General features: G+C 45.1%; 7 protein-coding genes across 14 annotated transcripts in view; 3 read left to right on the forward strand and 4 right to left on the reverse strand.

Moving 5' to 3' along the window:
• Positions 1–145: 145 nt before the first annotated feature.
• On the reverse strand, positions 146–3,215 carry snx11 (sorting nexin 11). Its single transcript, XM_077738365.1, has 7 exons — positions 2,969–3,215; positions 2,121–2,230; positions 1,891–1,977; positions 1,726–1,826; positions 1,552–1,647; positions 1,252–1,488; positions 146–1,177 (listed from the first exon to the last, which is right to left on the reverse strand). The coding sequence occupies exons 2-7, from the start codon at positions 2,148–2,150 to the stop codon at positions 655–657; spliced, it is 1,074 nt and encodes a 357-aa protein (XP_077594491.1). The 5' UTR covers positions 2,151–2,230; positions 2,969–3,215; the 3' UTR covers positions 146–654.
• Positions 3,216–3,825: 610 nt separating this feature from the next.
• Positions 3,826–6,464, forward strand: cbx1b (chromobox homolog 1b (HP1 beta homolog Drosophila)). 3 transcript variants are annotated; one of them, XM_077738368.1, is made up of 5 exons: positions 3,826–3,938; positions 4,893–5,135; positions 5,212–5,362; positions 5,440–5,534; positions 5,988–6,464. In XM_077738368.1, the coding sequence occupies exons 2-5, from the start codon at positions 4,930–4,932 to the stop codon at positions 6,133–6,135; spliced, it is 600 nt and encodes a 199-aa protein (XP_077594494.1). In that variant the 5' UTR covers positions 3,826–3,938; positions 4,893–4,929; the 3' UTR covers positions 6,136–6,464. The 3 variants fall into 3 exon arrangements, with proteins under 3 accessions (XP_077594494.1, XP_077594492.1, XP_077594493.1); XM_077738366.1 differs by having other exon boundaries at positions 3,865–4,057; XM_077738367.1 differs by lacking the exon at positions 3,826–3,938 and adding an exon at positions 4,079–4,805.
• A 676-nt stretch (positions 6,465–7,140) lies between these two features.
• Positions 7,141–12,623, reverse strand: nfe2l1b (nfe2 like bZIP transcription factor 1b). The gene is made up of 6 exons (XM_077738363.1): positions 12,345–12,623; positions 10,730–11,467; positions 10,306–10,551; positions 9,873–10,013; positions 9,046–9,642; positions 7,141–8,974 (listed from the first exon to the last, which is right to left on the reverse strand). Exons 2-6 carry the CDS (start codon positions 11,291–11,293, stop codon positions 8,342–8,344), a joined length of 2,181 nt encoding a protein of 726 aa, XP_077594489.1. The 5' UTR covers positions 11,294–11,467; positions 12,345–12,623; the 3' UTR covers positions 7,141–8,341.
• Positions 12,624–12,892: 269 nt separating this feature from the next.
• Positions 12,893–16,091, reverse strand: cdk5rap3 (CDK5 regulatory subunit associated protein 3). The gene is made up of 14 exons (XM_077738371.1): positions 15,944–16,091; positions 15,757–15,805; positions 15,330–15,461; positions 15,105–15,205; positions 14,966–15,014; positions 14,702–14,880; positions 14,509–14,645; positions 14,294–14,438; positions 13,930–14,025; positions 13,788–13,866; positions 13,625–13,713; positions 13,326–13,531; positions 13,067–13,238; positions 12,893–13,002 (listed from the first exon to the last, which is right to left on the reverse strand). Exons 1-14 carry the CDS (start codon positions 15,947–15,949, stop codon positions 12,937–12,939), a joined length of 1,506 nt encoding a protein of 501 aa, XP_077594497.1. The 5' UTR covers positions 15,950–16,091; the 3' UTR covers positions 12,893–12,936.
• Positions 15,283–19,144, forward strand: LOC144211273 (proline-rich protein 15-like protein A). Of its 2 annotated transcripts, XM_077738369.1 has the most exons (4): positions 15,283–15,472; positions 16,604–16,825; positions 17,887–18,274; positions 18,513–19,144. In XM_077738369.1, exon 3 carries the CDS (start codon positions 17,889–17,891, stop codon positions 18,270–18,272), a length of 384 nt encoding a protein of 127 aa, XP_077594495.1. In that variant the 5' UTR covers positions 15,283–15,472; positions 16,604–16,825; positions 17,887–17,888; the 3' UTR covers positions 18,273–18,274; positions 18,513–19,144. The 2 variants fall into 2 exon arrangements, with proteins under 2 accessions (XP_077594495.1, XP_077594496.1); XM_077738370.1 differs by lacking the exons at positions 15,283–15,472; positions 16,604–16,825 and adding an exon at positions 17,137–17,354.
• Positions 19,145–19,456: 312 nt separating this feature from the next.
• LOC144211278 (uncharacterized) lies at positions 19,457–26,229 on the reverse strand. The gene is made up of 13 exons (XM_077738374.1): positions 25,988–26,229; positions 24,568–25,101; positions 24,025–24,317; positions 23,770–23,950; positions 23,152–23,291; positions 22,466–23,031; positions 22,129–22,402; positions 21,791–21,983; positions 21,482–21,666; positions 21,257–21,352; positions 19,913–20,071; positions 19,743–19,836; positions 19,457–19,682 (listed from the first exon to the last, which is right to left on the reverse strand). Exons 2-13 carry the CDS (start codon positions 25,086–25,088, stop codon positions 19,619–19,621), a joined length of 2,766 nt encoding a protein of 921 aa, XP_077594500.1. The 5' UTR covers positions 25,089–25,101; positions 25,988–26,229; the 3' UTR covers positions 19,457–19,618.
• LOC144211280 (retinol dehydrogenase 13-like) overlaps positions 20,293–27,276 on the forward strand; it is a 28,998-nt gene continuing 22,014 nt past the window's right edge. For 4 of the 5 annotated variants that reach the window (XM_077738381.1, XM_077738379.1, XM_077738383.1 and 1 more), the window contains exons 1-2: positions 20,293–20,340; positions 20,420–20,530. The gene's annotated coding sequence lies outside the window, so the exon portion shown is untranslated. The remainder of the gene's footprint in view (positions 20,341–20,419; positions 20,531–27,276) is intronic. The other variant, XM_077738382.1, reaches the window with a different exon arrangement.

Consider the following 27,276-nt stretch of genomic DNA (forward strand, 5'->3'; position numbering starts at 1 on the left):
AATTCAATAAGTTAATATGCACATTGGTGTCATTAACATTGACTGCAAGATATCAATGGCCAAATACCTAAAGGACATATCAAAAACATTTCCCGTGCAGTTATTTTCCAATGAGAGTTGTCAGTAAAATTGATATACCAAAATATAAAGATGCAATGGCCTTTATTTCCAAACTTTGTATTCATTTTAAAGTTACAGTTCAAGAATTAAAAACAACATTCCTCAGCGCCTTTCTGCTGTCTCAAATGAGACGTGGCAATTTAGAATGAACACCCTAACCACAAACCAGCATTAATCAAAAATAATAATAATCACGTATTGTTCCAAAGGCTGTATTTTCAAGATTACCAATTGATAAATTGTTCTCCATCTTAGTTTACTGATGAGGTCAAAGTAAAGTACAAAAAAATAAGGTTTTGCTGCCAAGTATGTTAAAAAGCAAGCAATAGAAGTGCTTTGTCGCCCTCCTGTGGCCATTATTGTCATTGTCGAAAATTGCACTATCTGATTTCTGAAAATACTTTGGAATCTTTCAAAAACGTATAATTGAGGGCTTGGGTCAAAAAATAACATTTCGATAAAAGTGTTTCACACCACTTGAAACTAAAGAGTCCAAAAAAATAGAAGAAAAAAAATCTCTAGTGAATGTCCTTTTCAGTCTGGCAAATCAGAATTCTTCCCAAGAGCTAAATCAGGAGCTGAGCTGCTACCCAACACGCTAAAGTCATTCTGGGCAAAATTGACGTCCAAAGAGTTACTCAGCTCCCGATCGGCGCCACCTTCGGCTCGGAGGTCCGCGGCGCTTCCGCCCGGAACCCGCAGCCAGCGGTCATCACGCTCCAGAGACGTCTCAGCTTCCTCTTCGTCGCTAACTTGTACGATGCTCTCATTGGACGACGCTAGAGAAGCGGCCTCCTCCTGGGTCACAGCTTCGGAACTAGCCACCCGGACTTCATCCCCCTGTAGATTTGAACTTCCCAAGTCCACTGGCAGAGAAGCTCCAACCTCCACGGTTGTTTCAAGAGGGCTCACGGGCGTGGCCATGTCCGTCTGCTCGTCTCCCAGATAGAAAATGGTCGTCCCAGCTTTGTCCTGAGGTTCAAGGACGTCGTCCTTGGCGGCGAGGGCCGGGAAGCGCGGCGGACTGTCGTGATGGCGAGGCTTGAGATGAGCTGGGCTGTAAACGAGTTGTTTAAAGTATTTCAAAAAATACTCATCAGGTTAGTGACCGAAAAGACGACACGCCCTCACCTTTCTACAGACTCGTAAGACACGTTGAGACCAGGTTCCTGGACGGCGGCGGTGGCGACGTCATCCTCCTGAGCTTGAGCCCAGCCGCGATTGGACGAGGCGTAGGTCAAGATGGCGTCGGTCACTGTGTAAGGGGTGTGGCCTTGTACGCAGTCCAGGATGTGGCCCACGGGAAGCTGAGTTTGCAGGAATAAGTGGAGCTGGCTGTCTGATAGGCATACTGTCATGTTCACCACCCTGGAAGACATCAAAAATTAAAGATAGGCATTCAAAGATGGCCCCAAAAGGAACACCACCCACTTGTCCAGGAAGACTTGAAGTCCTTTCCGCCTTTTCTCCAAGAAATCCTCATTGCTGAAGGAGAAGAAGGACTTTCCAGGGAGGTCTGGAACCGGCCTAGGGAAACCACCAAAAACCTCAAAGTCACACTAGCTAGCTTCAACATTCTACTCCTTCAAATGTGTCTTTACTCACACCAAACCAGCATTTTTTTGCAGCCTCTTCTTCAACCAGAAGAACTCGCTATAGCGACGGCGCACGCATGACGTCTTGGCAGTGAACGCTTTACTGTTGGTCTGCAATGACAACATTAGCATTAGCATAAGAATCTTTTTTAGAAACTCCATGATCTGGACTCACATGAAGGAAGATCTTGTAATCCACGTGGGAATTCCACAAGCCTTCATTCTGGACCCGTGGATCTTGAACCCGCACGGCAACAAACTCCTGTCAAGACAGAAAAAACAGGTGGAATTATTCAAATAATTTTGAGTTGTTTGCACCATTTCCAATCTAATAATTTGAATGGCTTCATAATAGGACACGTGATGAGGAATCCGCCAAGGCCTGAATAGGAAGCGGCGACCTACGTCATCGTGGCTCATGGTTGCGGTCGTCATGCTGCTGTTGCACGAAGACCAGATGAAGGAAGTAAGTGGCTTCAATTCACATGCTGCACACACTGCCTTTGTGACTCAGTCTGCCAAACAGGAAAAGAAAAAGTCACTCTCGTTGCACAAAATGAATTGTAAAAAAAAAAACAGATTTGTTACTTTGCTGATTTTATTTAAATCACAGATAATTTTAAGACAAATAATTTAATACACATACCTATTTTGCTTAAGATCAGGCCAATAATTTGCATATTATTTTGTCATCAACCACAATTGAAATGAGGGCTGTGACAATTTATTGATTATATATTGCAATACTGCTGTTTATATTTTGGAAAAATCATTTTTCTCAAACAATTTTCAGATATTTTCATATGCAGCTGCATTTCTCAATCGATTAAAAGCAATCCAAATTAGTCACTGATACAATTAAATTGAATTTCAGTGGCATATTGATCTGTGACTCAGCTGGCCATCACAAGGAAACTCATTGATTGACTCGGAAAATCGAGCATTTAAGTGTTGCGATCACGTTGGACGCATCATCAGATGATAGCCTCTACATTTAATCGCCTCTTTTTGCTTAAATAATGCTAATTAGCCCAATTAGTCCCCTGTCTAATGTCCCCGCCCAAGTAAGATCAGCTGTTGCCCAACTTCAACGCGATAACACAAATATAAACATTAACAACTGCTTGACAGTGACCCAAAAAGTCTTCGCCCAAATAGTTGAAATTTGATAGGAAGAGCTGTCAAAGTTAACAGTTGTTGACCTTAAAAACAAACTACCTAAAAACTAATCCAGTCTAATTTTGATCACCAACCTGTCATGCAAAGTCAGGACACCAATCGATGTTTTGTTGCAGTGAAATAGAATGCGAGATCTTTGTAGAAGTTCAATTTAGTGGTTTGATTTCCCTTTAAACAAATAAATAAATAAAAAATAGCTTCTCCATTTGGCAAGTCACAAGCAAGCGAGCCACTGAATGTATGCTAGCGTCTTGTCTTCGTGACGTCAGCTCCTTTTACGCATGCGTAAAACGACGCCTATTTAAACTATTTTATCCAAATAGAATACGAGGTTTGACTTTTCAAATCTAGCACAAATATCCAAACCATATGTATTTAATGTATATATATATATACGAGCTGACTGTAAAAATATAATAATAATATGACTACAAGGGACAAACCCAATTAATAACAACCCCATCATGCTTATTTGTGCATGCGCATTAGCTTTCTCAGTTATGTTAAGTGTCAAAATATTAAAAAGGGAACAGCCGGGTAAAAGTCCATAGCGCATGCGCATGTGTTCCGCTTTCCCTTCGATAGCTCGTTTCATATGTAGATATCACAAATATAAGATTAGATGTTTAAAGGCGGAATCGATGGCCGAATAACTGACGTCCATCTTGCATCAGATGTTATTCATTTTACGCACTAAAATACATTTAATTCTAGACTAATGTAAAAGCAATTTTCTTTTAAGCTAGGGGTAAATGTTGGAGGAAAGGTTAAAATGGTGGTAAATATACCAAAATAAGTGCTGGGCTTATAGACGGTACAAAACATTTCAATTAATTGATAATTGAGATATCAAAATGTACTTTAAAGTCAAATCGTTGATGAATGGCTCCGACACAAAACTTAACAATTAACGATGGCTGTCCTATTTTTCTCTTCTTCTAGCCTGACATGATATCTAAAGTCCAAGCCGGAAAGGGGCGGAGATGCGATGCTACACTTAGCTTGGAGCTAATCAAAAGCTAACTGCGCTGTGTTACCTACCAGGTAGGAGGAAAAAAACTGTCAAACGCCAACGTTATTGGCGCAGGATAAAAGCATAGCGTGTCGCTGTGGTTCTATTCTTTCGGGCAGACCTCTCAAAAGGGATTTTTTTGGGGTCAGCGGTGAGTTGAAATTGTTTTTCCCTCCAAAAGGCGACTGCTTTAAAATGCATTGTGCCGTGAGAGAGAGAGAGAGTGAGTGTGAGAGAGTGAACGATCGAAGAAACGTAGCAAGCGGCAATTTGCCACTCCATTTAGCATCTCTGCATTCGCCAGGCGGAAAAAAAACCCAAAACATAAATGTTATCGACAGATGCAAGCCGACGCGGTGAATGCAATTTAAGGCGAAGGCCTCCCAAAGCCAACACAATATGGAGGATGGAAGGGAAAGCTCCCCTCCATGCTTAGCACCCCCCTGCATGCTTTGTCGTGCGTGCGTACTGCTCGTTCATTCTCTGGCTTTGTGTGTGCGCCAATAACGTGCTAATATTAAACCCGTGCTTTTTTGGGGGTCGGCATTTTCATTTCACTTTATCTATTGATGATTTCACTTCTGTTGTTTGCAAGAAATTGTGTTGCTAAAACAGGTGGTTGCTTGCAGCTTTTGTGTTTTGAAGAGCGCTCCCTTACTTTTATTTTCACCGGTGCAAAAAAAGTAAACATTAACAACATTTTAGAATAGTCTGCCATGTAAATTGTTTTTTTTTCTCTTTTATCAAAACTATGGACGTCCCATTCTTTAAAACCGGGCATGTTCATCTTTCACTGCCATTGACGGCCCTGAACGTCAATCCATTTTCGACTGGGATGGGCGAACATTCGTTCATTGCCCCCAAGTCCAAACAGATTGGACATCTAGTGCCATCAGAGAGTTAAGAAGCTGAAAAAAAGTCAAATTTTACAAAATAAAATGTATCAGTGCCATTTTAATGGTATTTTTTTGTCACTTTTTGTCCAGCTGGAGCTAAAGTGAAGTCCAGGTGTACTTGACCAACATGAGCGTGACCGCAGAAAGCCCAAATGATGTCCCCGCCGTTACGGAAGAGAGCACGGCGCCCCCGGCGGAAAAGAAGGAGAAGAAGGCGGACGACGTAGCCGAGGAAGAGGAGGAAGAAGAAGAATACGTGGTGGAGAAGGTCCTCAACCGGCGGGTCATCAAGGGGAGGGTGGAGTACCTCCTCAAGTGGAAAGGCTTCTCCGAGTGAGCATCACGTCGTCACTTTTTAGCCCCCACGTCGTCGTTCTTCACTAACCGTTTTTCCCCTCCTGGATCCAAGGGAAGACAACACGTGGGAGCCCGAGGACAACCTGGACTGTCCCGACCTCATCGCCGAGTTCCTCCAGTCGCAGAAGTCGGCGCAGGAGGGCAAACGGAAGGCCGCCGAAGGAGATGGCGAAGAGAGTAAATCCAAGAGGAAGAAAGATGACGTGAGTTTACACTATTGTGAGGCTTTTTTGGGGAAAAAATGCACGCTTGAGGATCATTGTGTTGTTTTTTGGCTCAGACGGAGAAGCTGAGGGGCTTCGCCAGAGGTTTGGACCCAGAGAGAATCATCGGTGCCACTGATTCGACGGGGGAGCTCATGTTCCTCATGAAATGGTTGGGATCTATTTTATTATATTTTTTAATGGCAGCTCAAATTCCATGTATCCTAAATATACTTGAATGATACTACTAATATGATTGATAGATACAAGCTAAGCTTTGTCCTTGGTGTGTTTTTCCTACTAGTGGACACAAGTGGTAGTGCAGTCACTAGTTAATTTCCAACATGGTTTCAGACCCATTGGAGATATCGCAGTTTGAGTTTTTAAAACAACTTTATATTAATCTCATCTATTTCCTAACAGCTTTATCCTCATTAGGGTCGCGGGGGGTGCTGGAGCCTATCCCAGCTGACTCCTGGACACCCTGAATCAGTGAAACAAAGGACAAATGTGGGAGGAAAACCCACACAGGCTCGGGGTGAACATGCAAACGCCACAGAGGTGGACTGACCATGCACTTGAACCCAGGACAACTGTTTATTATTTTTGTTTCATTTTTTCATAGGAAAAACTCAGACGAAGCAGACCTAGTTCCAGCCAAGGAGGCTAACATCAAGTGTCCTCAGGTGGTCATCTCGTTCTACGAGGAGCGGCTCACCTGGCACTCGTACCCTAGTGAAGATGAGAAGAAGGAGAAGGAAGACAAAAACTAAAACAAAAAAAAACATTTTTTGAGGGGGAGGGTTCTGAAGGTGGGGAGTCAGGAGGGGTCGGGTTCGAACACTTGGTTGTTCTTTTATGTGTTTTAGAATGTCGTCATCTTGCTTACCGCCGTGTCCACGCAGTCTTCAATTTGGTCATTTTACGCCTTTTATCAGTCACACACAATGTAAAACGTTCCCCCCACAGCCTCCGGCACACATTGACATCTTAGCCGTCGTGTTCTTATGATAATCCTTTTGTCGTGAAAAATCTGTTTTTTGGTGATGCTTGTTTACCATGTCTCGCTGTCATTTTTGGAGATTAAACTGACTTTTTGTTATGCTGTTGTCTCATGGCCGTGCTCATTGATTGCAATTAATGTGCACACCTGCTTCTTTTGAACAGATGTTTGTTCTTTTAGCTTGGCGTCAAGTCAGCACGTCAAAGAAGAAAATTGCACCGAAAATAACTTTGGAATCACAATAGAGACGGCAGGTAAGCAATAATGATGATCTTATTTGTGTATTTTATTGTATTGCTTTCTGATTTGAGTCATAGACATACTGAGATGTGCTTTGCATTTTGTTTTTTGAAGTTTTCGTCATCGCTCACGTTATGCGTAAATGTTTACGCCCCACGTACTAAAACTTTGTTGTACCATACGTAGGAACGCCATTCTGAAAAAATAAACTACGCTAACTATCCAACTATACGTGAATATGCTACTGTGAACTAATGTTTTGGCCCGATAGAACACCGGAATATAGAACCTTAAAAAATAAAAGCATAGTGGTGGCGTGCTGTCTTTAATCACGCCGGGGAGGTGCCCGGTTCGCTTTAAATGTGAAAATCACAGGCAGCGGTTTTCCGTAGCCACGGGCATTACGGGAAATGTTGTCTGGCTAGCGTTACGTCGTCTAACACTAATCAGTGTTTTGATTTGAACGGGATGTTTCGTATAGATATGTATTGTTCCGCAGAAACTAAACTATTACATTAAATGACTCGTTGAGAGATTTGGAAACAAAACCACTTTATTATTAAGTCATTGAAACAAAAGTTGATTGCCAGCAAACACGATGGAACTAGAACAAAATGAAAAAAGTGGCATAGGGCTTGACACACTTAAATATTTACAGGTCAGACCAACAAAAAGTGCTTTAAGTTTTAGCAGGATGCAAAGTTTAGCCACGGGTTGGGAAGATGCTTTTGTGTCCCATTTCTCTTTTCTTTTACGGCAGCCCCAAAAGTCTAATTATTAAATCTCCAATTGTGGCCTCACAAATACCATAATTAGGACCACAAAATACAAACTAAATCCCCATGAATTTGCCTACTGTCAGATTAAAATTGGAAATGATAGTCATATTTTTTTCTTTTTTTTATACCAATTAATTCAAATTGAGAGCCAAAATGTCTGGACTTGGGCTCCATACCTTCTAGTTTCTTTTCTGAGAGCACAGACGATAACGTATCAGCACCACTAAGTGTATTTTTCCCCTTTCCCGACAACATTCCAACTTCTACAGTAGCTTATAAATCACCACCGAGGAAAAGGTTCAATAACAGTCCTTTAGAAGATGAAACGGTTGCATGAGACTCCATCGTAGAACCTTCTCGCCTCCATTTTGGCTTGCGTAGACTACAGCATGGCTCCAATCCAGACTACAAATGTCAGCATTGCGCATCATGATGACCATTTTTTCTTTAGAATGAGGAAGGAAGAAATCTAGAAGAATAACAAGTGGATACACGTTGCAAGGCAGCGCTAATTCCTCCAACCCAAACATTTGTCCTCCCAAGTGACCCACCCGGCGAAGGCTCCTTTTTACCTTCCCTTGTTCCCCTCCTGGAAAGTCCAGAAAGATGGAGCGGTGGAGTCACAAGCGAGGGTCCAGGGCGGGGCAAGTCAATACAGGGGGGGAGCGCCAGCTCTCGACCAGAAGGTGAACTAACTTGACTTGGAAGCGATTGTCCTGGAGGAGTTTTTTTTTGTGGGGGGCGGAGCCACGGACGTTCAGAAGCTTGTGGAACTTCTTTTCCGCGAAGGTGATGTGGGTGTGCGTTCCTTTTTCCCGCCTGGGAAATGCGCAAAGACCAATCGTCGAGCGAGAGGGGCAACGTGGAGGTCAAGGGGAGCGGAAGGTGGAGAAAAGAGGCAAAGAAAGGCAAAGTGTCACCCCCAAATCCCCCCCGAAACCACCAGACTGTACTTTCTCACTTCTTCTTGTCCTTTTTTTCTTTCTTGTCCGGTTTGGGCCGGTTGTGCTCGCCACGCGGCACCACCAGGACGCTCCCGTCGGCGGCGAACTGCAGCGAATAGCGGCTGGCCGGGTAAGGTCGTCCCTGCTCGTCTCGAACTTGGGCGAAGACCTCCTGGCACAGGTTTTGCATCTTCTGCTTCATCTGGCGGATGCATCGCAGGAATTCTACTTTCTCCTTGAGTAGTCTAGCTTTGTCGCGTCGTAGTTGGTGAACGCCCTCCTCCAGGTGGATGATGGTATCCAGCTTACGTTTGCGGCAATTCTGCGCCGCCATTTTGTTCTTGCCGCGCCGCCGGATGTCCCGCACCAGGGCCAGTTGGGCCTCGTTCAGCGGGTGCTTGGCCAGGAGCTCGTTAAACTCCTCCACGGGGAGGTTGACGATCTTCTCGTTGGTGAAGGGGATCTTCATGGCGCGGGCTCGACGCTCGTCCCGACTGGAGTGCTTGTCCGCCAACTCGGGCGGGACGGCGGACTGGAGCCCCGAGCCCGGCTTCTTGGGGAGCTCGGTTGGGGGAGGAGCTAGCGGCAGGTTGTAGGTGTGGTTGTGGTTGATTCCTCCTAAGTGGGGGAGCCCGTGGAAGTTGTCCTGGAACGAAAGAGAGATCAAAATGGACTCTTAGCGGGTTCAAACTGGATTCTTCGCCACGAAAAACCAACCTGGAAACTCATGCGACATAGCTTGCTATATTCGGGTTGGTACCCGCCCACGGCGCCCTCCTCCGAGTCGGAAGCGGCCGTGCTGTAGCCCACGGCGCCCTCCTCGGAGAAAGTGGCGGAAGTAGATGAAGACGAAGAGGACGACGTCTCCGAGCTGCTGGGGGACGCTGGACTGCGGCTGGAGTCCAGGGACAAGCCCGAGTCCGAGTCCAACTCGTCTCTTAGCTGCGACGCCTGAGCCTGACTGAAGCCCTCCTCCATGGCCAAGTCCAGAAGGCTGATCTCATCCAGCATGGATTCTTCCAAGAGCCCGGCGAAGGGGTCCGTCGGGATGGCGCCCACACTGACGTTGAGGAGGGGCGGCGGGAAAAGTCCGCTGAGGTTGGCGCTGCCGACAGAGGACGAAGGAGTGCCTCCGCCGCCGTCGCCGCCGGAGTCCAAGTGAGGCGGGAAGAGCGTCTGGTACTCCTGACTGCAGCCGGCTAGTGAGGCCTGGTGGAGGCTGACGTCCCGGTGGATGGGGACCGTCGGGGGTGCTGACATCCGGCCTGCGTTGACGCCTCCGCAGCCTGCGTCGCTGTTGTTGGCATCCATGGCCTTCAACAGAAAAAAAGAGGACATTTTAGAAAGATGTTAATGTTTCTTAGTTTGGGGCCTTCAATTTTATTTTGTTACTGACTGGATGTCTATATGAAATGAAAATTGGGCGTGGCAGCTTCTGTAAAATCGATTGCAATGTTCATGCAATTTGAACAATAAAGGTTTTTTTCATGATCTGCATTTCCTATGCTGAAGTATTTTTGTTCATTCATCAAGTTTTTTCTTACTTGCAGTTCCATGACGGCCATGATGTCCTGCCACTGTTGCTCCAGATCCAACTGAGGGGCCAGACCCTGCGACGTGGACGGACCTTCTGCACCGGGGGGCGCTACCGCCGCCGCTTCTGGTGGCGCTGCCGGGGCAGGGAACTACGGAAAATCAAGGTAAGTCATTATCCTTATTTTTCAAGTTCACACATCGTTTAATGTGATTGGATTCCTATGAATAATTAAGCAAGCCATGTCCGATTGCATCGCCATAAATGTTAACAGCCCAGCAAAACCCGCCAATTTCACATACCGCCCCCCCCCTAGCCCGGCTTTACCTCACTTTCTTCTCCAAAGGGGAACGTGGCCTCCAGTAGCCTTAAGCACTCCTGTGGAGGAGGAGGACAAAGTCCATGAGCTACCTGAAAATGGTCAGTGTAATAATATATCCCACCTGCTGGGGGATGCTCTCTCCCGTCTCGATATCCACGGAACGAAGCGTCTGCAGGTTGACTCCGTTCCTCCAACTCTCTCGCCGCCGCTCGTCGTCGTCGGCGTCGGCGGCGTCCTTGCTCTCCGGGATTGGGCGGGGCTTATCCCCGTCGTCGTCCTTCTGCTGCCGGCTGCTGTAGTTAAAGACCTCCCTGCCGGCGCCCAGGTCAATGTCCTGTCGCCACAGGATGTCGATCAAGTCGATGTCCTAAGGGACAGTTTTACATTTGATTTGGGATCAAAAAAAAATTAAGAGCAATTCGACACATTCTCGGCTAAAATGTCTAGGATTTTTTCCCATTTTTTTAAGGTGGGCCACCATTGTCCTCCCCACAAACCTGAAAATGAGCCCCGCCTCAGCGTCACTCGAACTATTTCCCCGATACCTCTTTGCTAAGATCGTCATTGTCGTCGTCCCTCCGCCGCTCGCCGTCCAACGCCTGGGCTCCCTGTCCGTCGCCGCCTTCGCCGTCCGCTACGTTGAGATTATAGGTGGTCTCGGGCGGCCCCCCTTGACCTCCTCCGTTCCCCCTCATGGCCGGGGCAGCGTCGAGGTCGTTCACGTCCTCGAGGCCGCCCCCATTGTCCAGGGCGATGCTGGCGCCGCCCGTTTGGCCGCCCTCGGCGTCGCGGTGCACCAGCCAAGTGTCGAACTCGGGGCTGGGGACCGAGAAGCGATCCAGTTGGCGCACCCGGTTGAGTAGGTGGCGGCTGGCAAAGAACTGGTCTAGGTCCACGCTCTTGGGGTGAATGCCATAGCCGTCCAGGGTGTTGCGCAGATTGTGGAACTGAGTGGGCGTGTAGGCGGAGCTTGGGCCCAGGATGATCTCCCTCAAAGGGGGCAGCCGGGCGCCCAGGTACGAGTCCACGTCCACCCGCACGCCGATCAGACTCAGGAGGATGGTGAACTGAATCAGGCCCTCTGTGAAGTACTTTTTCAGGTAAAGCATTTCTTTGCAAAAAGAAAAAAAAGGGGAAAGTAAAAAAAAAAAAAAAAAGGAAAAAAAAGGGCCTTTAAATGACTAGTACAAAAAGACTAAAAAGGGCGTCCAAATGAACCAGGGAGAGTTTTCAGGGAGGCTTTCCACCGGTGAAAATCCACTTTTCATATGATTGTCATCCTCCTGGCGAGAGAAACATGCGTGATTGTTGCACGGCAGCAGACATGTCATTACATTTGCACATTTGAGGGCAAAGCAGTACATCTCACTCATCCCTCGCCACGTCGCAGACAACTCCCAATAACGTCGCCGTCATTCTTTCCTATGCAACTAAAGCCCGAAGCGCCTTGAGCATCATTCACCCCACCCTTGACGGGACGACAACTTCTTGCCTTGCAGGCTGAAGGTGAAAGCTGGCCGAGATGCAGACGCGGTCCCTCCCTCCATCCCTCCCTCCCTCCCTCCCTCCTTCCTCTCTCTCTCCCTTGCTAGGCGCTTAGCCGCCTCCTATTTTTATCCCCAGTAACGTATCCAGTGTCACCATGTAAACAACACGCTCAGAGTCATCGAGCCGTGTAAGCATTTGTTTCCCTTCGATTTTTGTGCCCCTCCTCCCCAAAAAAAGAAAAGTGATAGGCGCCTTCGCCGGATTCGACGTTTTAGCATCAAACAATCTCCCTAGCAACAAGTGGTGATTGACGTGGGCTGACAACCACTCGCGAGAGAGCAAACCCGGAAAAGACACGCCAGTGCAGGCGCGAGTGGCCAATCAGAAACGAGGCGTAGGCGGGACTAATGAATGTCTCAACTTCTATTGGAACTCGCAGCTGTCACGCGACAGTTAGCCTGGTCGGGCTACTGTTTGCTGTCAAAATCCCAAATTGGCCCCAAACTACTTAACCGAATAAGTTATCAAACGACAGCAAGGTGCATATTATCCATTCATAAATGTAATATCGACATGTACAAAGGCATCAGCTGACATGATGTCGTTCCCCTGCCATCACTTGACCGGTTTACGCAATTGAAAACATTAGAGAAAGAGTGCTTTCTTACTCACGTCAAGAATAATTGAGTGTATATGTTACGCCTCCATGCCAAAAAGTCCACGAAAGTGCAGCCCAGGCCGGTGTAAAGTTCCGTCCTGCCGTGGTCCCATTGAGCTCAGCCCACCCAGCCTTTCCTCTTTGGATGGCCCAGCATGACTTGCAGAATTGCGAGCCGCTCGGGCTAGCTTTAGCTTAGCCAAGGAGCTTGACACCAAAACACGCTTTCGCAAGGCGCCTGCGCAGAACATTCTAGTCGCCAGCTTTCATCAGACGCCTAAAATCCCCCTCCACGGATTTATAAATATCGTCAGGCCATACACGTCACAAGGCACAATGTCCTTTTTATAGCACCACTTTTTTTTTACTTCCAGTCTTTTTTTTCATGTGGCTTTCCCTTTTTATACTGTTCATGTGAATGATGCAAAATATTGATTTGATTTCATCATTTCATTAGACTATTATGATAGAATTTTGTTTTTTCTTCATTTTGACTCATTTATTTTGAATCACATGCAAGTGCAAACCCCGTTTCAGATTTGACAGAACACAGTGGACAATATAGCTGAAATGAAATAAAACTTTATTATTTTCAGAGTGAATTGTCTATACGATGACGCCCATCAGGTTGACTGGCCGGTTGTTGTAGCGCTTGGAAATGTCCCCTTCGATCTGACAAAATTAAATGCCACAATACACGTTTCTGTAGAAATAGTGCATGAATATTGCAGTTTACCCATTTTTTCAGCTCCTGTGTGCTTTTTGCCAGCAGGTCGATCTGGGGTTCCAGTCTAGACTGCTCCTCCAGGGCTTCTCGTCTTTTCTGCACCATGCTGACGGCCTTTGCTTCCAGAATATCGGCCTGCTTCATTTTCTGCCTCAACACTTCTGTCACCCGCTCCACGTACCTGTTAGCCAAAATGTACGGTTAGCATTAGTTTGCTGCTCCTATTTTGGATATCGTTTTTTAAAAGTCAATGTTTTTCAGGGCGTACCGCGGTGAGGCGAGGATCATGAAAAGATGCTGCATCCGAAGCGATGTGAGTCGGCCCAGCAGATCCTGAACCTCCGACAGCATCTCTCGGACACGCTCGCTGCTCTGAATTTGGATGATGTGTGGCGCCGACTGGAATTGACTAATGGCAACCACGTCGCTTTCTTGGCCCATTTCGGCCAGGCGCTGGCTGAGGAATGTCTCCAGCTGAGGTTAGTGAAGCACATACAAGAACACATATTTTTTTTAAAAAAAAAAACAATATTTTTCTTAACGATAACAAAAATATTGCATCGTTACCTCCATGAGTTCATCAATGAACTGTCCACGCGATTGAGGGTTCTCCAGCAAGTTTAGGGCGTCGTCGCCTCTCGCCACGCCTTCAGCACCTGCAATGATGCACCTCTTTAAAGAGAGAAATATTTGGAAGCAGTCCGATGGCTATGAGTGGAAGCTCACTCACAGTCGGTGCTTGCTGGCACGACCTGAATGTCGACTGGAGGCGAGTCGCCGTCTCCCCAGTCAATCGTAACGCCACCATCCTGTCAGTATCAATATAGCCTTTGAAGTAAATAAATGATTGTTAAAATTGTAGTGAATCGCACCTCTGAGTTGGGTTCCACACTGATGCCCCAGTCAACCCCGTCCTCCACCGTGATTTCGGAGTTGGACTCCTGGGTGCCTAAGTCTCCCCAGTCAATCTGAATACAGAAAAAAAACATGGGCAGTAATACCCTCACGTACCACCGGAGGGCGCGTTTTCATCATTGACATCAATTGTACCACACTTGACTGAACTTGATTATTTACATTATTATTACTTTTTAGTAATCATCTAGGTCATATTACATGCATAATATTGGTTTTATTTACCATGTATCTCACCATTATTTGCAAAAAAACAACAACATAAAAATGTGCACAAAATACTTTTAGCTATTGGCTTTAAAAAACAGTGATGTCTCATACCATTTCTTCTACTGGCGCTTCCTCGGGCGTCTCCTCCACAGATGGCCTATCCACCGCCGTGGGTGCCTTCCCAGTCCGCCACTCGTAGAAGGTGGCGTTCCCCCTCTTCTGCGCGAAAGTCAACATGGGAAGAGCCGGTTCTGACCTGCAACCAAATACTCCTTAGCACACAGAGAACAAGTATTTTTTTTATTTACGTCCGCTTGTATACTCACCACTCGCATACAAAGTTAGTGAAAGCCGTGTAGAGTTGGATTTTCTCTTCTAGCTTGGCGGCATCCGCGCCCACTTTGTCCAAAACGTCGGGGAGATCTTTGACCAGACCCTGAAGCTCACGAGGAACGTTGTCGCCCTGGACGAGACACATCACGTAAGGAAAGCAAATTCTATAGCGCCAGTCAAACTTACCTTGATGCCGTATTGTTTGCAGGCGGCGTAATAGTGCTCCCGCAATTTGGCGGCCGAACTCTGGGAATCTGCCTCCCTCCGTCTCATCTCCTGTTGCAGCTGCTTGGCTTTGGCCACCTGCTTTCTCAGCGCCGGACCCTCGTAGCTAACAGTGCGACTCAACAGGCTTCCCAACTCGGCTGTCATAGAAAAAAAACAGAAAATAGCCACTCCATCTTTAACCAGAAATTAAAAAGGTACGAAAAATAAATCATTTGCACCCACCCAAATAGACGTTATCGGCCTGGTACAGATTCATAATCTCATTCCAGTCCTGCAAGCACACATTTAAATCATCACAAAACTTTATAAGTGACTTTACAAGGGAAAAAAACAATAGGAGTAGTTTTTTGCATATTCTTACCTTCATCCTCTGTGAGGAATATGTGCCAAAAATGTTCTTGGTGGACTCTTCGGTCCCCTTTAGGAGCTCCACAATTCTCAAGCAGTGGAAGTAATGAATGTCTGCATGTAACACAAATTTCAAAAATCCGTGGGCGCATTCCGACCTCAAACGCAACACAGGTTAAACACACTGTCGCAAACAAGAAACTAATTTCAAGTATGTCGGTTTTGTATGGACACCTACAGGAGCCTGAGATGAGCTGCTTGATCTCCTCGTTCTCTGGCATATCTTGCATGGCGACGTTGATCTTCTCTCGGATCCCCTGAACAGCATTCTGCCATTTTAGCTTGCAGTGACGCCGATCTGTCAGCCAATCTACGCACATGGTAGGAAACAATTATTTATTCCAATTAAAACATGTTCATTTAAAGACGCCAGTTGAACGACTCAAGATTTTGCAATTAAGACGCATATTAAGCATTTATTCAGGACTAAACCCAAACTTTGGTTTACGTTTTTGTCCGGCAAGAATTCACACTTCTCTACTTTCCTATGATACGTGAAAGCAACACCACACCGGAGAATAATTGCGTTTTTACTCGGATTGGACAGAACTAAAAGTTAAACCGTTTGAGTTTCGACGTAAACAACATATTAATGACTCACTTACCTAAAAGTTTGCTGGTCTGAATGTCGATTGGGACGTTCTGAATGTTCTGCTAAAGTGAGACATTAAAAATATTTAGGCACTCATAGTTGGAAACGTTATGCAGCAAGACAGTAGAGATACATGGCTCTCACTGGGCTTAAAATATGTTAGCTAAATGGAATTAAATAATGTAGTTAACACGTCATACCTCCATTACTACTTCTCCTTCTGTTAAACGCTGTTATTGTTTTTATTCCATGTTTATTTGGACGGTTTATGTGGAGAAGGAATCGTTATCCATTTGTGACACGTTACGAGAGGGTGGGCGAATAGAAAGAGGGAATGCTTCGTTGCCAAAGCAACGCACTAATCAGAGCTTGTTTTGCTCATAGTAGTTTATGATTGGTCGTTGCTCTACTTCCGTGCTGCGTGATGTCATTTATTCAAAAACCTTTATTTATAAAAACAAAACACAAATAAAAACACGCAATAGTACAGATGCCAAATGTATAACAATTTCATTTACTGATACAATGGCACATAAAAGAAAATATTATAATAAAGTCTTTTATTCATCTGTGAAATCTAAAAGAAAAAATACATTTCTGATATCTTTTAAAAACTAATCCCACAATAATTGTTAGTGTTTCAAGCCATCCCTATCACCAGTCATTTTAAAGTCCAGCTAAATTTGCAAATCAAGCATGGCACGACCAAACACAAATGTATGCAAAAATCTCATACAATCTCCCCTTTCATGCAATGTTGTGCATGTGGTGCATCCCAAACTAAACAATTATTCAGAGTCCAAATTCCACTTCAGTGCTGATAAAGAAAATAATGTGTTGTTTTGCTGCTTGCTTCTCAGGAATTTCCACATCGTAGACTTAAGGAAGGTCCCATTGAGTCACTGTTGCATACGCCTGCATCCAGCTGGGCGGGATCAAGGTGTGCATGTGTGTCAGGTGGCTGCAAGGTAAGAGAACAGACCGGAGAGATGCTGCACACCTGACAGGAACGCCACAAAAAAGCGGGGAAAAACACTTTAAACATGGCAGCACTTGATCAATTCTGACCACCAATCAAAAAGGTAAGACCTCTCTCTATCTTTTTGTCTATTTCTCTCTAGTAGTTGTTGTTGTCACCCAAATAACAAAATAAACTAACTTTACCATGAAATGAAAGTCGCAAAAAGAGACATAGCAGTTTTCTGGTTAGTTATTTGCAAAAAAAAAGTTTTGGCGTGTTCTTTTTTTTCCTTTCTGCTGTGATGTGTTGAGGCATGACGGCACACACATAGTAACTTATTAAATGTTAATAGTGGGAGGGGCTAACGTGAGTCAACAAAAAAAACCCTAGTGTCAAAGGTCCACCGCACCAAGAGGAAATATCGACATTGTTCAAGCCATTTTTTTTGAGAAGTTGCTCCACTTGCCGGTGATAGACGCCCAATGTAACGATAGTAGATCAACCCCTGTAATTATGCATTAAAAATAGTATAAATACTCTTGAATCATCATCGTAGACGTCGTGCTAAATGCACAAAAAGAAATGAAACATTTACGACTTCGGAGTCAACACGGCAGATCAAACACGACACGGATCCTTTGTGGCGACAGGTGTGCGCACCCCGATAAGACCGCCCGCCCGCCATACCTGCTTTCTATTTGGCTTGCTGCTATTTGGCTAGCTGCCATTCTGCACAAAACAATGAGATGACATGATACCCATTCACAAATCAATACAATAGTACAATTAATGAACAGAAAATAACAGCTCTTCATCTGTCTGCTGTCAATTTGAATGGATTTATCAGTCTATCGCTGCTAATCGGACCAAAAAATGATCCGAATTATCCAATAGGGTGGTGTGTAGTCCTAAAAGAAGACTAGAAGTGAATTGTTATACAACAAGTGGAGTTGAATGTGTTTTGGTGACATCATCACAACTTTGAGGACACAAGATAGCCATTTGATTAATTATTGAATCATCCATCAGATGAGAACTAAGTGTCAGGTGGCCTTTTTTAGCAAGTTCACATACTGTACACGGCAATAACAAATGTCCATTACAATTTTTTTGACTGTCTTTCATATATAGAAACGTACTATACTCACTTTGTGTTTTTTGTGTGCTTATTTAATACTACAGAAATGACTACTAGTTGTTCCAGAAAAGAAACAAACTCCACAGATTTGCCATCTTTTCTTCCCACCACCATCATGTCCGACCCCAACTGGTGGAAGCTGACCTTCTCCCGCAAAAAATCCGAATCCAAGGTCCTGTACGAGATCCCGGCGGAGTACGGCAACAACAACAAAGAAGCCCCCGGGGTGGGCGGGGCCTCTCCGGAGGGGGCCGCCGACTTTAGCGCCAGGCTGGAGAAGATCGTGGACAAGTCGGCCAACAAGGGTCGTCACGTCAATGTGTCCCACTCTGGACGCTTCAAGGAGAAGAAGAAGGTTCGAGCCACGTTGGCTGAGAACCCGGATATGTTCGCTGAGCAGAACTTGGCCAAGAAGAAGAGCGACAAGTAGCGGTAGGGCGCCGGATTCTACTCAAAAATATTTTCTGAAATCCTGCAGAAATTTAACCATCTCCGCCTTAACTCGCATATTTTACAATTCTTGTACATATCAAACCAAACTATGGATTATCTTTTTTATACATTAAAAAAAAAAAGAAAAAGCCTAGTCACTAAACATTAAGTTTAATGAAGTTTTTGGGAATTCTTTTGTAATTCATTGGTCATTCACAATTTTCCTTTTTCTTCCCAGTGATTGGTTGGCGACCTGTACATCATGCCAGCATCACCTGTCGCCGCCCCCGTTGCCATGGAGACCGTAAGCATACACCTGTCACTTGATCCATCATCCTCATCCTCCAAGTGGATTTTTACACTTCAAAAAACATTCTTTTAATGAAAATGAAGACAAAAATGAAGCAAAAATGAACTTTTCCAACATAATTGAAGGATCTTTTATTTTGAAAACTAACAACGTCAACAGCACTTAACAGTTACTCCTCTTTTTTTAATGTAACCATATTTCTATCAGAAAATAACAATGTACTCCATTTTAATACTGCTGTAATGTCACTTTGTTTTATCCAAACATCTTGACTGCATGAAAATATATTATTTGGATTGTACAGCTGTGAGGAAATTACACACTTTCAATTTTCAACATTCAACAGCTAGAAAAACAAAACAAAGTATAATACTGGAAAATTCTTATAATGCATTGCAATGTGACTTTAATATGATTTCATATGCAGGTTATTAGATCCAATCAGTGCTAATTGCTAGCGCCAATATGGCTTTAAAATGAACCCATAGGTAATAATTGATGCCATCTAAACACGTTATTACCATACACACACATACAAAAATAAAATCATAATTCCAATTGTACTGTAGCTGCTGCAACAAATCATATTTGAAGCTAAAAAAAAAAAAACACAACGGACACATAAAATAGCTTCCTGCAAAAATAACTCTTTCTAAGTCATAAAAATGTAAACAAGTTTTTTTTAAGTAAAAAAAGTGGTTCTTTTAAATCATTCACATTCAACAACAAGGAACAGATTTGTCAAAAGAAAAATTGAATTGATGAAGTTTTGCTAACTGACAGTGCCTAAAAATTAATGTTTTTAAAAATCTTTTTCTTCCAAAAAAAGATTAATTTCACCCAAATAGCCCGCCCACCCACTCAATCCCTTTTTTAAGCTAATTTCCCTTTCATAGTAGTTACCAGCACTGTTCACAAAGAATAACCAATATAAAAATATGTTTTAAAACAGCTTATTTTCACAAGGAATCCCTTTTTTTCTCTTTTATTTTTAAACAAAAACACTCACTGTCACATTACCAGTAATTCCTGGACTATAGATCTGAGAGTCCCTCCCCGTGCTCGCTCAGCTCCATGGTAGCGTAGTCCAGAGGACGCCTGAGAGAACAATCAAATCATTTTTGACATTATAAACGTCCGTTCCATCCCTTTCCTCACCTCCTTTTGTACAAATACGTGAATAGAGCCGCTCCGAGTGCGAGAAACAGAAGTGCGCAGATGACCACGCCGATCTGTAAACCCAGACTGGACCCTGAAATGAAATCAAGTGAAAAAAAACATACTAAAACTCAATTCATACTACACATTGGAAGCATTCAAAAACAGACCTGTGCCGGTGGGCCGGTCGGCGGTGAGTGCAGAGCAAATATCGGTCTGCGAGGGGTCGACGGTGGACGTCTGGACCATGAGGGTCTTCTGGTGGTCCGAGAAGGCCCAAATGTGTCCCCATACTCGCAACCAGCCAGACACACATGAGAAATTGGTGCCTTGGAGATGACATAAAAAGCATGTTAAATTGCAAAACGCAAATGATAAAATTATTACATTAATTCGAGTTAATTTTCCCTATTTTTTTGATAAATTGTTTCAATAGAGTGGCGTTGTAAAGGCTTCTTTTAAAAGTGATTTATTTTGAGTTTTTAATTCGGGGGATGCACTGCCCTCCGGTGGCAACAGTGAGTATGACATCACTCTCGTCTACACGGCCTTTTTGGAAACCTCCCGAAGGAGAGCAGCAGCAAGGCTACCGGCAATGGTAAATATGATACAAAAAAACGTATAAAACATCTATTAACTACTGAAAACTGATGTCTAACGTGTTGATTACTTGTTAGGAAGAAGAATTGTGCGTTTATAATGACGTGAAGAACTTTGGTCGTCGAGTGAATGTCGAAAATTGAGCGCGAGAAGCAAGGCAAACTTTTCCGGTAGGCAAACTTTTCCAGGTAGGTAATGCTTTGATGTTAAATTGGGGTTATAATACGTTATTTTGCTAAGCAATGTCTTGTTCAGTATTCGCACAAATTAATTACGGTTATACGAGTGTTGGGACTACTCTGTTATAATATACTTGTTTAAATATCATGTTAATTAGTTAGTAGCGAGCGCTTAGCGCTCGCCGCTAATTGCTATGCTAACACCTGCTAAATGTCCGGCGAGTTTCGGTAATAGCCTTATTTTTAACGTCCTGTATTTTCATACATTCAATTCACTTACTTCTGAAGAGACAAGCAATTTTGACACGTGTCCGTGAGCAATATAGTGTGTAAATATTTAAGTGTTTCATTCATTCATTGTGAAAATAGGTTTAGTTGGGTTTATACAATGGACATTATTTGGGGCGACAAAATGAGGGCCACGGTTTTGTCTACCTGCATTTCTGTAGTTTGAAAATGTACTCGTGTGTGTGTATATGTGTTATTATCCTCTTTCTGTTTCTGAAACATGATTATATGTTGTATTGCCCTTCAATGTTCTTTTGAAAGTGTACAATTGTGGTCAAAATGAATGCTATTGTCATTATTAGCAGTCTTCTGTTTTTAATTCTCCTAAAATGATTCTACAACTCATGAAATGTTTGTCTGAAACTAAAGAATTGATTCGCCAATTACTTAAATAATTGCTAGCTGTAGCTTAATGTATAGAAATAGTTTTTTGACTAATAGTTTCACCTTGTAAGGAGAACTCTGAGATTCCGCATAGGCATTTCTTCTCAAGATAGTCGGCCACTTCTGTAAATCTTCGGGCAGGAACGAGACCATTGCAGTCTACAAAAAAAAAGGCCAAACAAACCAAATAGTTTCTTTAAAATCAATTCGGACTATTCAAAACGCCTGACTAATTTGGCAACGTCTTAGCTGCGTCGTCATCTAAAACGATTTTACGGGTTCATTCACCTTCCGAACTGTTTGACCAACCGTTGGACGCCGGATGGACACAAAAGTCGATTTCACTGGAGAAGTCCGAGCTGGGGCAAATATTTTTAAGGCGAGGTGTCGGAGAAGACGTGGACCAGGAATAAGGGTTCCTCACGGCGCAGCATTCGCATCGGCTAAGAGACGCCACGCCATTTTTGACTGACCTGGTGATGATGAAGAAGAAAAAAACAACCCAAAAACTAAAACCCTCAAGAACAGTCATTCCTTATTTGTATAACAAGGAGCTGCATTTCTAGAAAACAATCTAAAAATCTGCTCCGAGTTCACCTGATTGCCGGAATGACTGGATCCCACCGGTTGTAGCTGGAGGAGACTAGCGGCTGAACGTCACTGAATGTCAGTTGGTCTCGCCGGCTAGAGTCGGTTAGCGCGGTGGCGGCTCTGCAGACGCTGAAGACGTCGTAACACAGGAGGACCGTCCCCCGGGCTGGCACGTCGCTGCCTTCTGGGAACGTCTGATCTATGTAGAGAAGCGAGAAGGGAAAACAAGAAGAGAAAAGACAGGCTAACTAACTAAATCTTGGCTCAACTGAAGACTAAAGAACCAAAACTTGTGACAGCAATCAAAAAATGTTTGGCCGTGGCTCCAATACATCGACTCTCACCGGCTCCAGTGACATTCCCCACCACGTAAAAGCCATCCGAGTCGACGGATCCCTTCAGGGGGAACGCGACCAGCCTGCCGCTGTGTTCCCGGTCAAGGACCACCAGGACCAGGCCTCGCAGCTCCGTCAGTGGTGGTCCATGCAACTCCACGAAATACCCCTGCTGACTGTGATTGGTCCAGTGACTGCTCACCACCTCGTTGATGAGTACGCCTTCGGGAGCGGGAGGAGGCCGGGGACAACTGTTCTCCCTCAGAGGAGTCGGTGGCGCTACCTGGAAGAGACGATTTCGACAGGCGTTGGAGATTGCCGCTTCAGTTTTTTGCCGTTTACTTACCGAAAATGCCGAGAGGTCAAAGGGATAAAGGCCTCTGCAACGGCTGAGCGCCTCATCGCCGGGAAGAACCTCGGAATCCTCCAGAAGAGGAAGCTGCCCCGGAGTCAGAGCCTTACTCAGCTCACGGGCCTCCTGATCCGAACCCATTTTGCGGTAGACCACGGCATCCAGGAGCCCCTTGGTGGGGATTCCCCTCTGCCGAGCCGACGGCGCCCCGTTAGGGCTGCGGTAAAGCGCCACCGCGTCCGGCCCGTTCTGGATGGTGTTGGGGGGCAGCCGAAGAGAAGGCGCCGGTACCAGCCTGTCGCTGCCCAGCAAAAAGTAACCTTTGGCGGTGGTGAAATGGCTGCTGAGGCTGATCTCTCGGTAGGGTTTGGTGTTGCGCGCGCTAAAAAGAAGAATCCAGATGTTCTGGAGGGGCATGCGCCGCCCGGATGGGTGCCACAGCTCTATGTACTCTCCGTCCTCGTTGGAGCCCGGTGTGTCCGTGTTCAGCTCGTTGATCAGGAAGTCGCCGGTCCACCAAGGCGGTAATTGCGCGGAAGTATCCGGGCCTCCTTCTGGAACTGCAAAAGTGGATTCATTAGCTAAGCGCAGATCTACCAGACACACGGTCCAAAATGAAGATGCCATTTGGTCTTTACAAGAGCTGGAAGAACCAACCAAACGTTGGACTCATCACTCACCCGTACTGTGAGGGCAAATCTTTGGCCAGGGGCACTGGTTGGGCTGCCCCGGGGTTTGTGGGGCTTCCCAGAAGACGCCTGGATCTCTGGACCACGTAGCCATGCCGCAACGACTTAGGTAGAAGCCTCCCTCTTTTAAACTACAAAAGATAAGGACCAGTCTTTCTGCAGTAGATTTTTTTAAAAGTCCTTAGAATGTCTTTTAGATATAAATGTAGACAGCAGAAAGAGGAACAACAGTTGTAAGATGACCATCAGCCTCAAAGTGTTGAAATAGTCAAAATTACAGTTGGTACAAAATGGAGATATTATCTTTGCTGATATGCTAAACAATATCGACTATAATAAGAATATATTTAACTTGGAATAAAGTGTTCACATTTTGCTCAGTTGTTGTCTGAGATTTTCTTCCCATTTATCAAAGTTGGTGTTCTGAAAGCAGTTCAAACAAAATGGTATTTGGTCAAGCGCTTAATTGCCATCAGTTCAACCGGTGTACTCAATGTTAAACGAGCTTCACATTTTATTTTTTAATTTCCTGATCTCTAGCTCTGCTTGTTTAGACTCTTGTTAAGACCTTGAAAGTAGGAAGGTTTGTTTCAGTCCCTAAATTCTTACCTGTTGCTGAGCTGATAGGGCTGCCTGCCCGGGATGAGGGTCTCCGTCAGGTTGGCACTCGGCTTGTCCCCGGGGCCGGCAAACACAAATGAGTCCAGAGGCTGGACCTGACTTAAAGGGCTCCCCACTGGAAACTCTGAAGTAGTACCACCATATACAGCTACCGCTCCAGACTCGTCTCCTGTGAAGAAGTCATTGCCATTTTTTGACAACCATCATCTGGTCACAGTTGTAGTTCCATCAGTGATTGTTTACCTTTCATAAATCTCTTGTCCAGAGTGACGGAAATGAGTCCATTCCTGCTGACGTTGGCGTAGACATTCAAGCTAACGCTAACTTTGTCTGTTCTGCCGTCCAACACTACCAACACCAAGGGGCTGGTCTCGGACGCCGTCAGTTCCACGAAGCCGTCCACCTGACCACCACCCAATTTCAGTTCGGTAATGACGGGTAGGCTAGGCGGAGCGGCGCCGGGTGTACAGTTGTTCCTCTGGCCCGGGGACGGAGAAGACCCCTGGAAGCCCCAACGATCTTCAGACAACAAACACCTACGTAGACGGATAGTGATACGGACATTTTTGTCCACCCATTGGACCATCTAGTATTTGATTTAATTAGTTTGCCAACAAAGTGCAATGGCGGCCAAGTTCATTACGGACCAGTCTACGTGAAGGGATTCCAATTTTGCTTTCGTAGCGGTGTCTAAACTTTAGCATTCAACAGGTTGCTCTCACAAAGCAACCAAAAACCAAATGTTTGACTGAATAGTGTGAGATGAGACAGTACTGCTTTTATTACCTCTCAATGGATTCGTCCCCCGCTAAAAAGGCCTCATCCTCGATAAAAGCCGGCTCCCCGGGAGTGAGAACCTCTTCCAGGGTGTTGGCGCCGTCGCTCTTGGTCTTGGTATAAACCACGGCGTCCACCAAACCCATGGCGGTGACCTCCATCTTCTCGGCGTAGCGCGCCGCCGACGAGTGGTAGAGCACCACGGCGTCCGGTCCATTCTGGACCGTATTGGGAGGCAGGGGGATGGCGGGTTTGGGCAGCAGGTCCACCGAGCCCACCAGGAAGAAGCCCCTGTCATCAGTGCTGTAGCCCTTAAGGTCCAAGACTTTGTAGGCCGTGTTCCCATTGCCGTTGTAGAAGACCATGGTGTAGCCATCCAAGGAGGACCGCTCTCCGCTGGTGTGGTACAACTCCACAAACTCCCTGGTGTCCAGTCTCGGGTTGTCGGCGTTGATCTCGCTGATGATGAGGCAGGGCTCGCCACCCGCCGACGCCAACAGGAACAGACAGAGTGGAATAAACACCAGCATTTTGGCAAAACTTCTGGGGAAAAAAGAGAAGAGTATGCCAAGTGAATTTTTTTTAGCGTTCAGGCTTCAATGGACGCCCATGAGGAAATGGTCAGATATCTCGTTTCCTGATTAAGTCATGTATTTGATTTCCTCTCAAACAGAAATGACCGCCTTTCCAGAAATACTTGGTGTCTTTGCTAAGTTGTTGTCTTAGTTGTTCGCTTCTCTGTGGAGTTATTAAAACTCATCTTGAAAGCTTATCTTAAAACCGACTTCTGCAAAATGATCTGGAGAAGTTATGCAACATGTTTGTAGAAAAAGTGAAACTGAACCGATGAAAAATTCCAATCAGTTACTGCAACAACAGGAAAAGGGACTAGCCAAGATCCTTCATTACTGTCCATATCAAACTACATTAATCATTGACTCTGGAAAACAATCAAAACGCAAGCAGACTTTGTCATTTTGCCAAATATTGTATTGTTCTCCCACTCAAGTTTATCTACTTGTCAGGACATCACTAATTGCTGGAAAATAAAAGAAGGTGATGACGTCAAACGTCTACTAGAAGCGCTCATCATAACAGCATGAATGAGTCCTCTGTGTTGTCTGTCTGTGTGTGTGCAAGGAATTGTGACACCGGGCAATTGCACATCGTTTGCATGAGTCACGTCGTGTTGCGAAACGTAAAGTCGACACGCATCTTGAGTCCAGTTGTTAAAGCAATTGGGGAGAAGAAGTGGAGCCCCAAAGCGTCCTCCCCCCCTTTCCTCCCTTCCTTCCCTCGCTCTACAAGTTGCAAATCGTGCATGGCAATGACCAATGACGCGACACTTATTCCGGTCACGGCATGGCTGGGCTGCCGCGCATGCATCTTTTTGCATCCTGAAACCACTGAAAAGACTTGTTGGACTGACCGTGGGTTCCCGTGGGTTCGCCTCGCGGCGTGCCGTGGACCGATCTCCCCCTCCTCGCTCAATGATGGAGAAAAGAAGCAGGTTTTGATTCCTTTTGAAAAGTTTGCTTTCTGCCTCTTCCGGCGCTCCCCGCATTCACAAAGCGCCACTTTCTCCCCCCGGAGTGGGCGGGCGGTAAGGCTGGGCTTTGGGGGTAGGGGGGTGGTGAGTATGATGATGTTTCTGACCCCCCCTTTCCAGCCCTACCCTTGCCTCCTCCCCCGCATGGAGCATATGACAATAAAAAAGAAGTCAATGGAGTTTTAGAAAGGGTTGAGGAAACTTTTGTGAAATGATGACCACTTCTCCTGGTTTAAAAAAATCGCTTTCATTTTCAAAGATAAAAATGTGACTAATAAATCATTCAAAAAAATGGACACCAGGTTTTTCTTCTCCACAGTTTACAGTGATTCAAATGTATTTTTTGGGGAATCCAAAAAAACATTTTGATCATTGATACAAATCTGAACAATTATTGTTATTGTATTTTATATACATGTTTCTTTGCTAATAGATTTTATACAATGTTGTCCAAAACCAATGATTGATCGTTATTGTATATATAAATGTATACAATGTTGATTAAAAACAAAGTGAGTACTGCTTTTACTGCATTAGTACTGACAACAGCCACAGCACGTCGCTGTATCCCACCAGACTCCTAAATCGCTTGCAGATCCACAAAAGACTTGATAGAAGAGGAATCCTCATTTTACAGGAGTAATATGGCCCTCCCACCGGCACGTGGCAGCAGATAGGTAGGGCGTAACCAATTCATTAACAAGAGGACTTCATATAAGCTCTCCATCACCTCCATTAAAGTTGAGCACCCAGAAAATGGATTGATTACTTCAAGCAGGAAGGAAATCCCGAAGACTACTACAATCTGTCACTTTTGAAGACATCGGACGTCCAAAAAAATAGACGAAACAGTCCTTCTAAATCCACTTGTGGCATTGCTAGCTCAACTGCCTTCATGCCTTTCCTTGGGAAAGACAACAAGCAAATCCTCTGGCCTTCATCGACTCCCCTTCGCTAGTTTCTGACCTGGAAAAGACATGAAGCGTCCCCTCATCGGCACTGGCCTTTTGAATAATCCCTTTTATGTGGAGAATAAACACACAATGCCTAATCTTCCCTCTCCATAAAAAGCATTTCATGTTGTTTCCACTAAAAGCGTCCCCGGAGAGCCCGCAGCTCATTTTTCACCTCATTAGCCTGGACGGACATTAAAAGTGGGCCACTGCGGC

The sequence above is a fragment of the Stigmatopora nigra genome, chromosome 18, assembly GCF_051989575.1.
Source record: "Stigmatopora nigra isolate UIUO_SnigA chromosome 18, RoL_Snig_1.1, whole genome shotgun sequence".
NCBI classification, from domain to species: Eukaryota; Metazoa; Chordata; class Actinopteri; order Syngnathiformes; family Syngnathidae; genus Stigmatopora; species Stigmatopora nigra.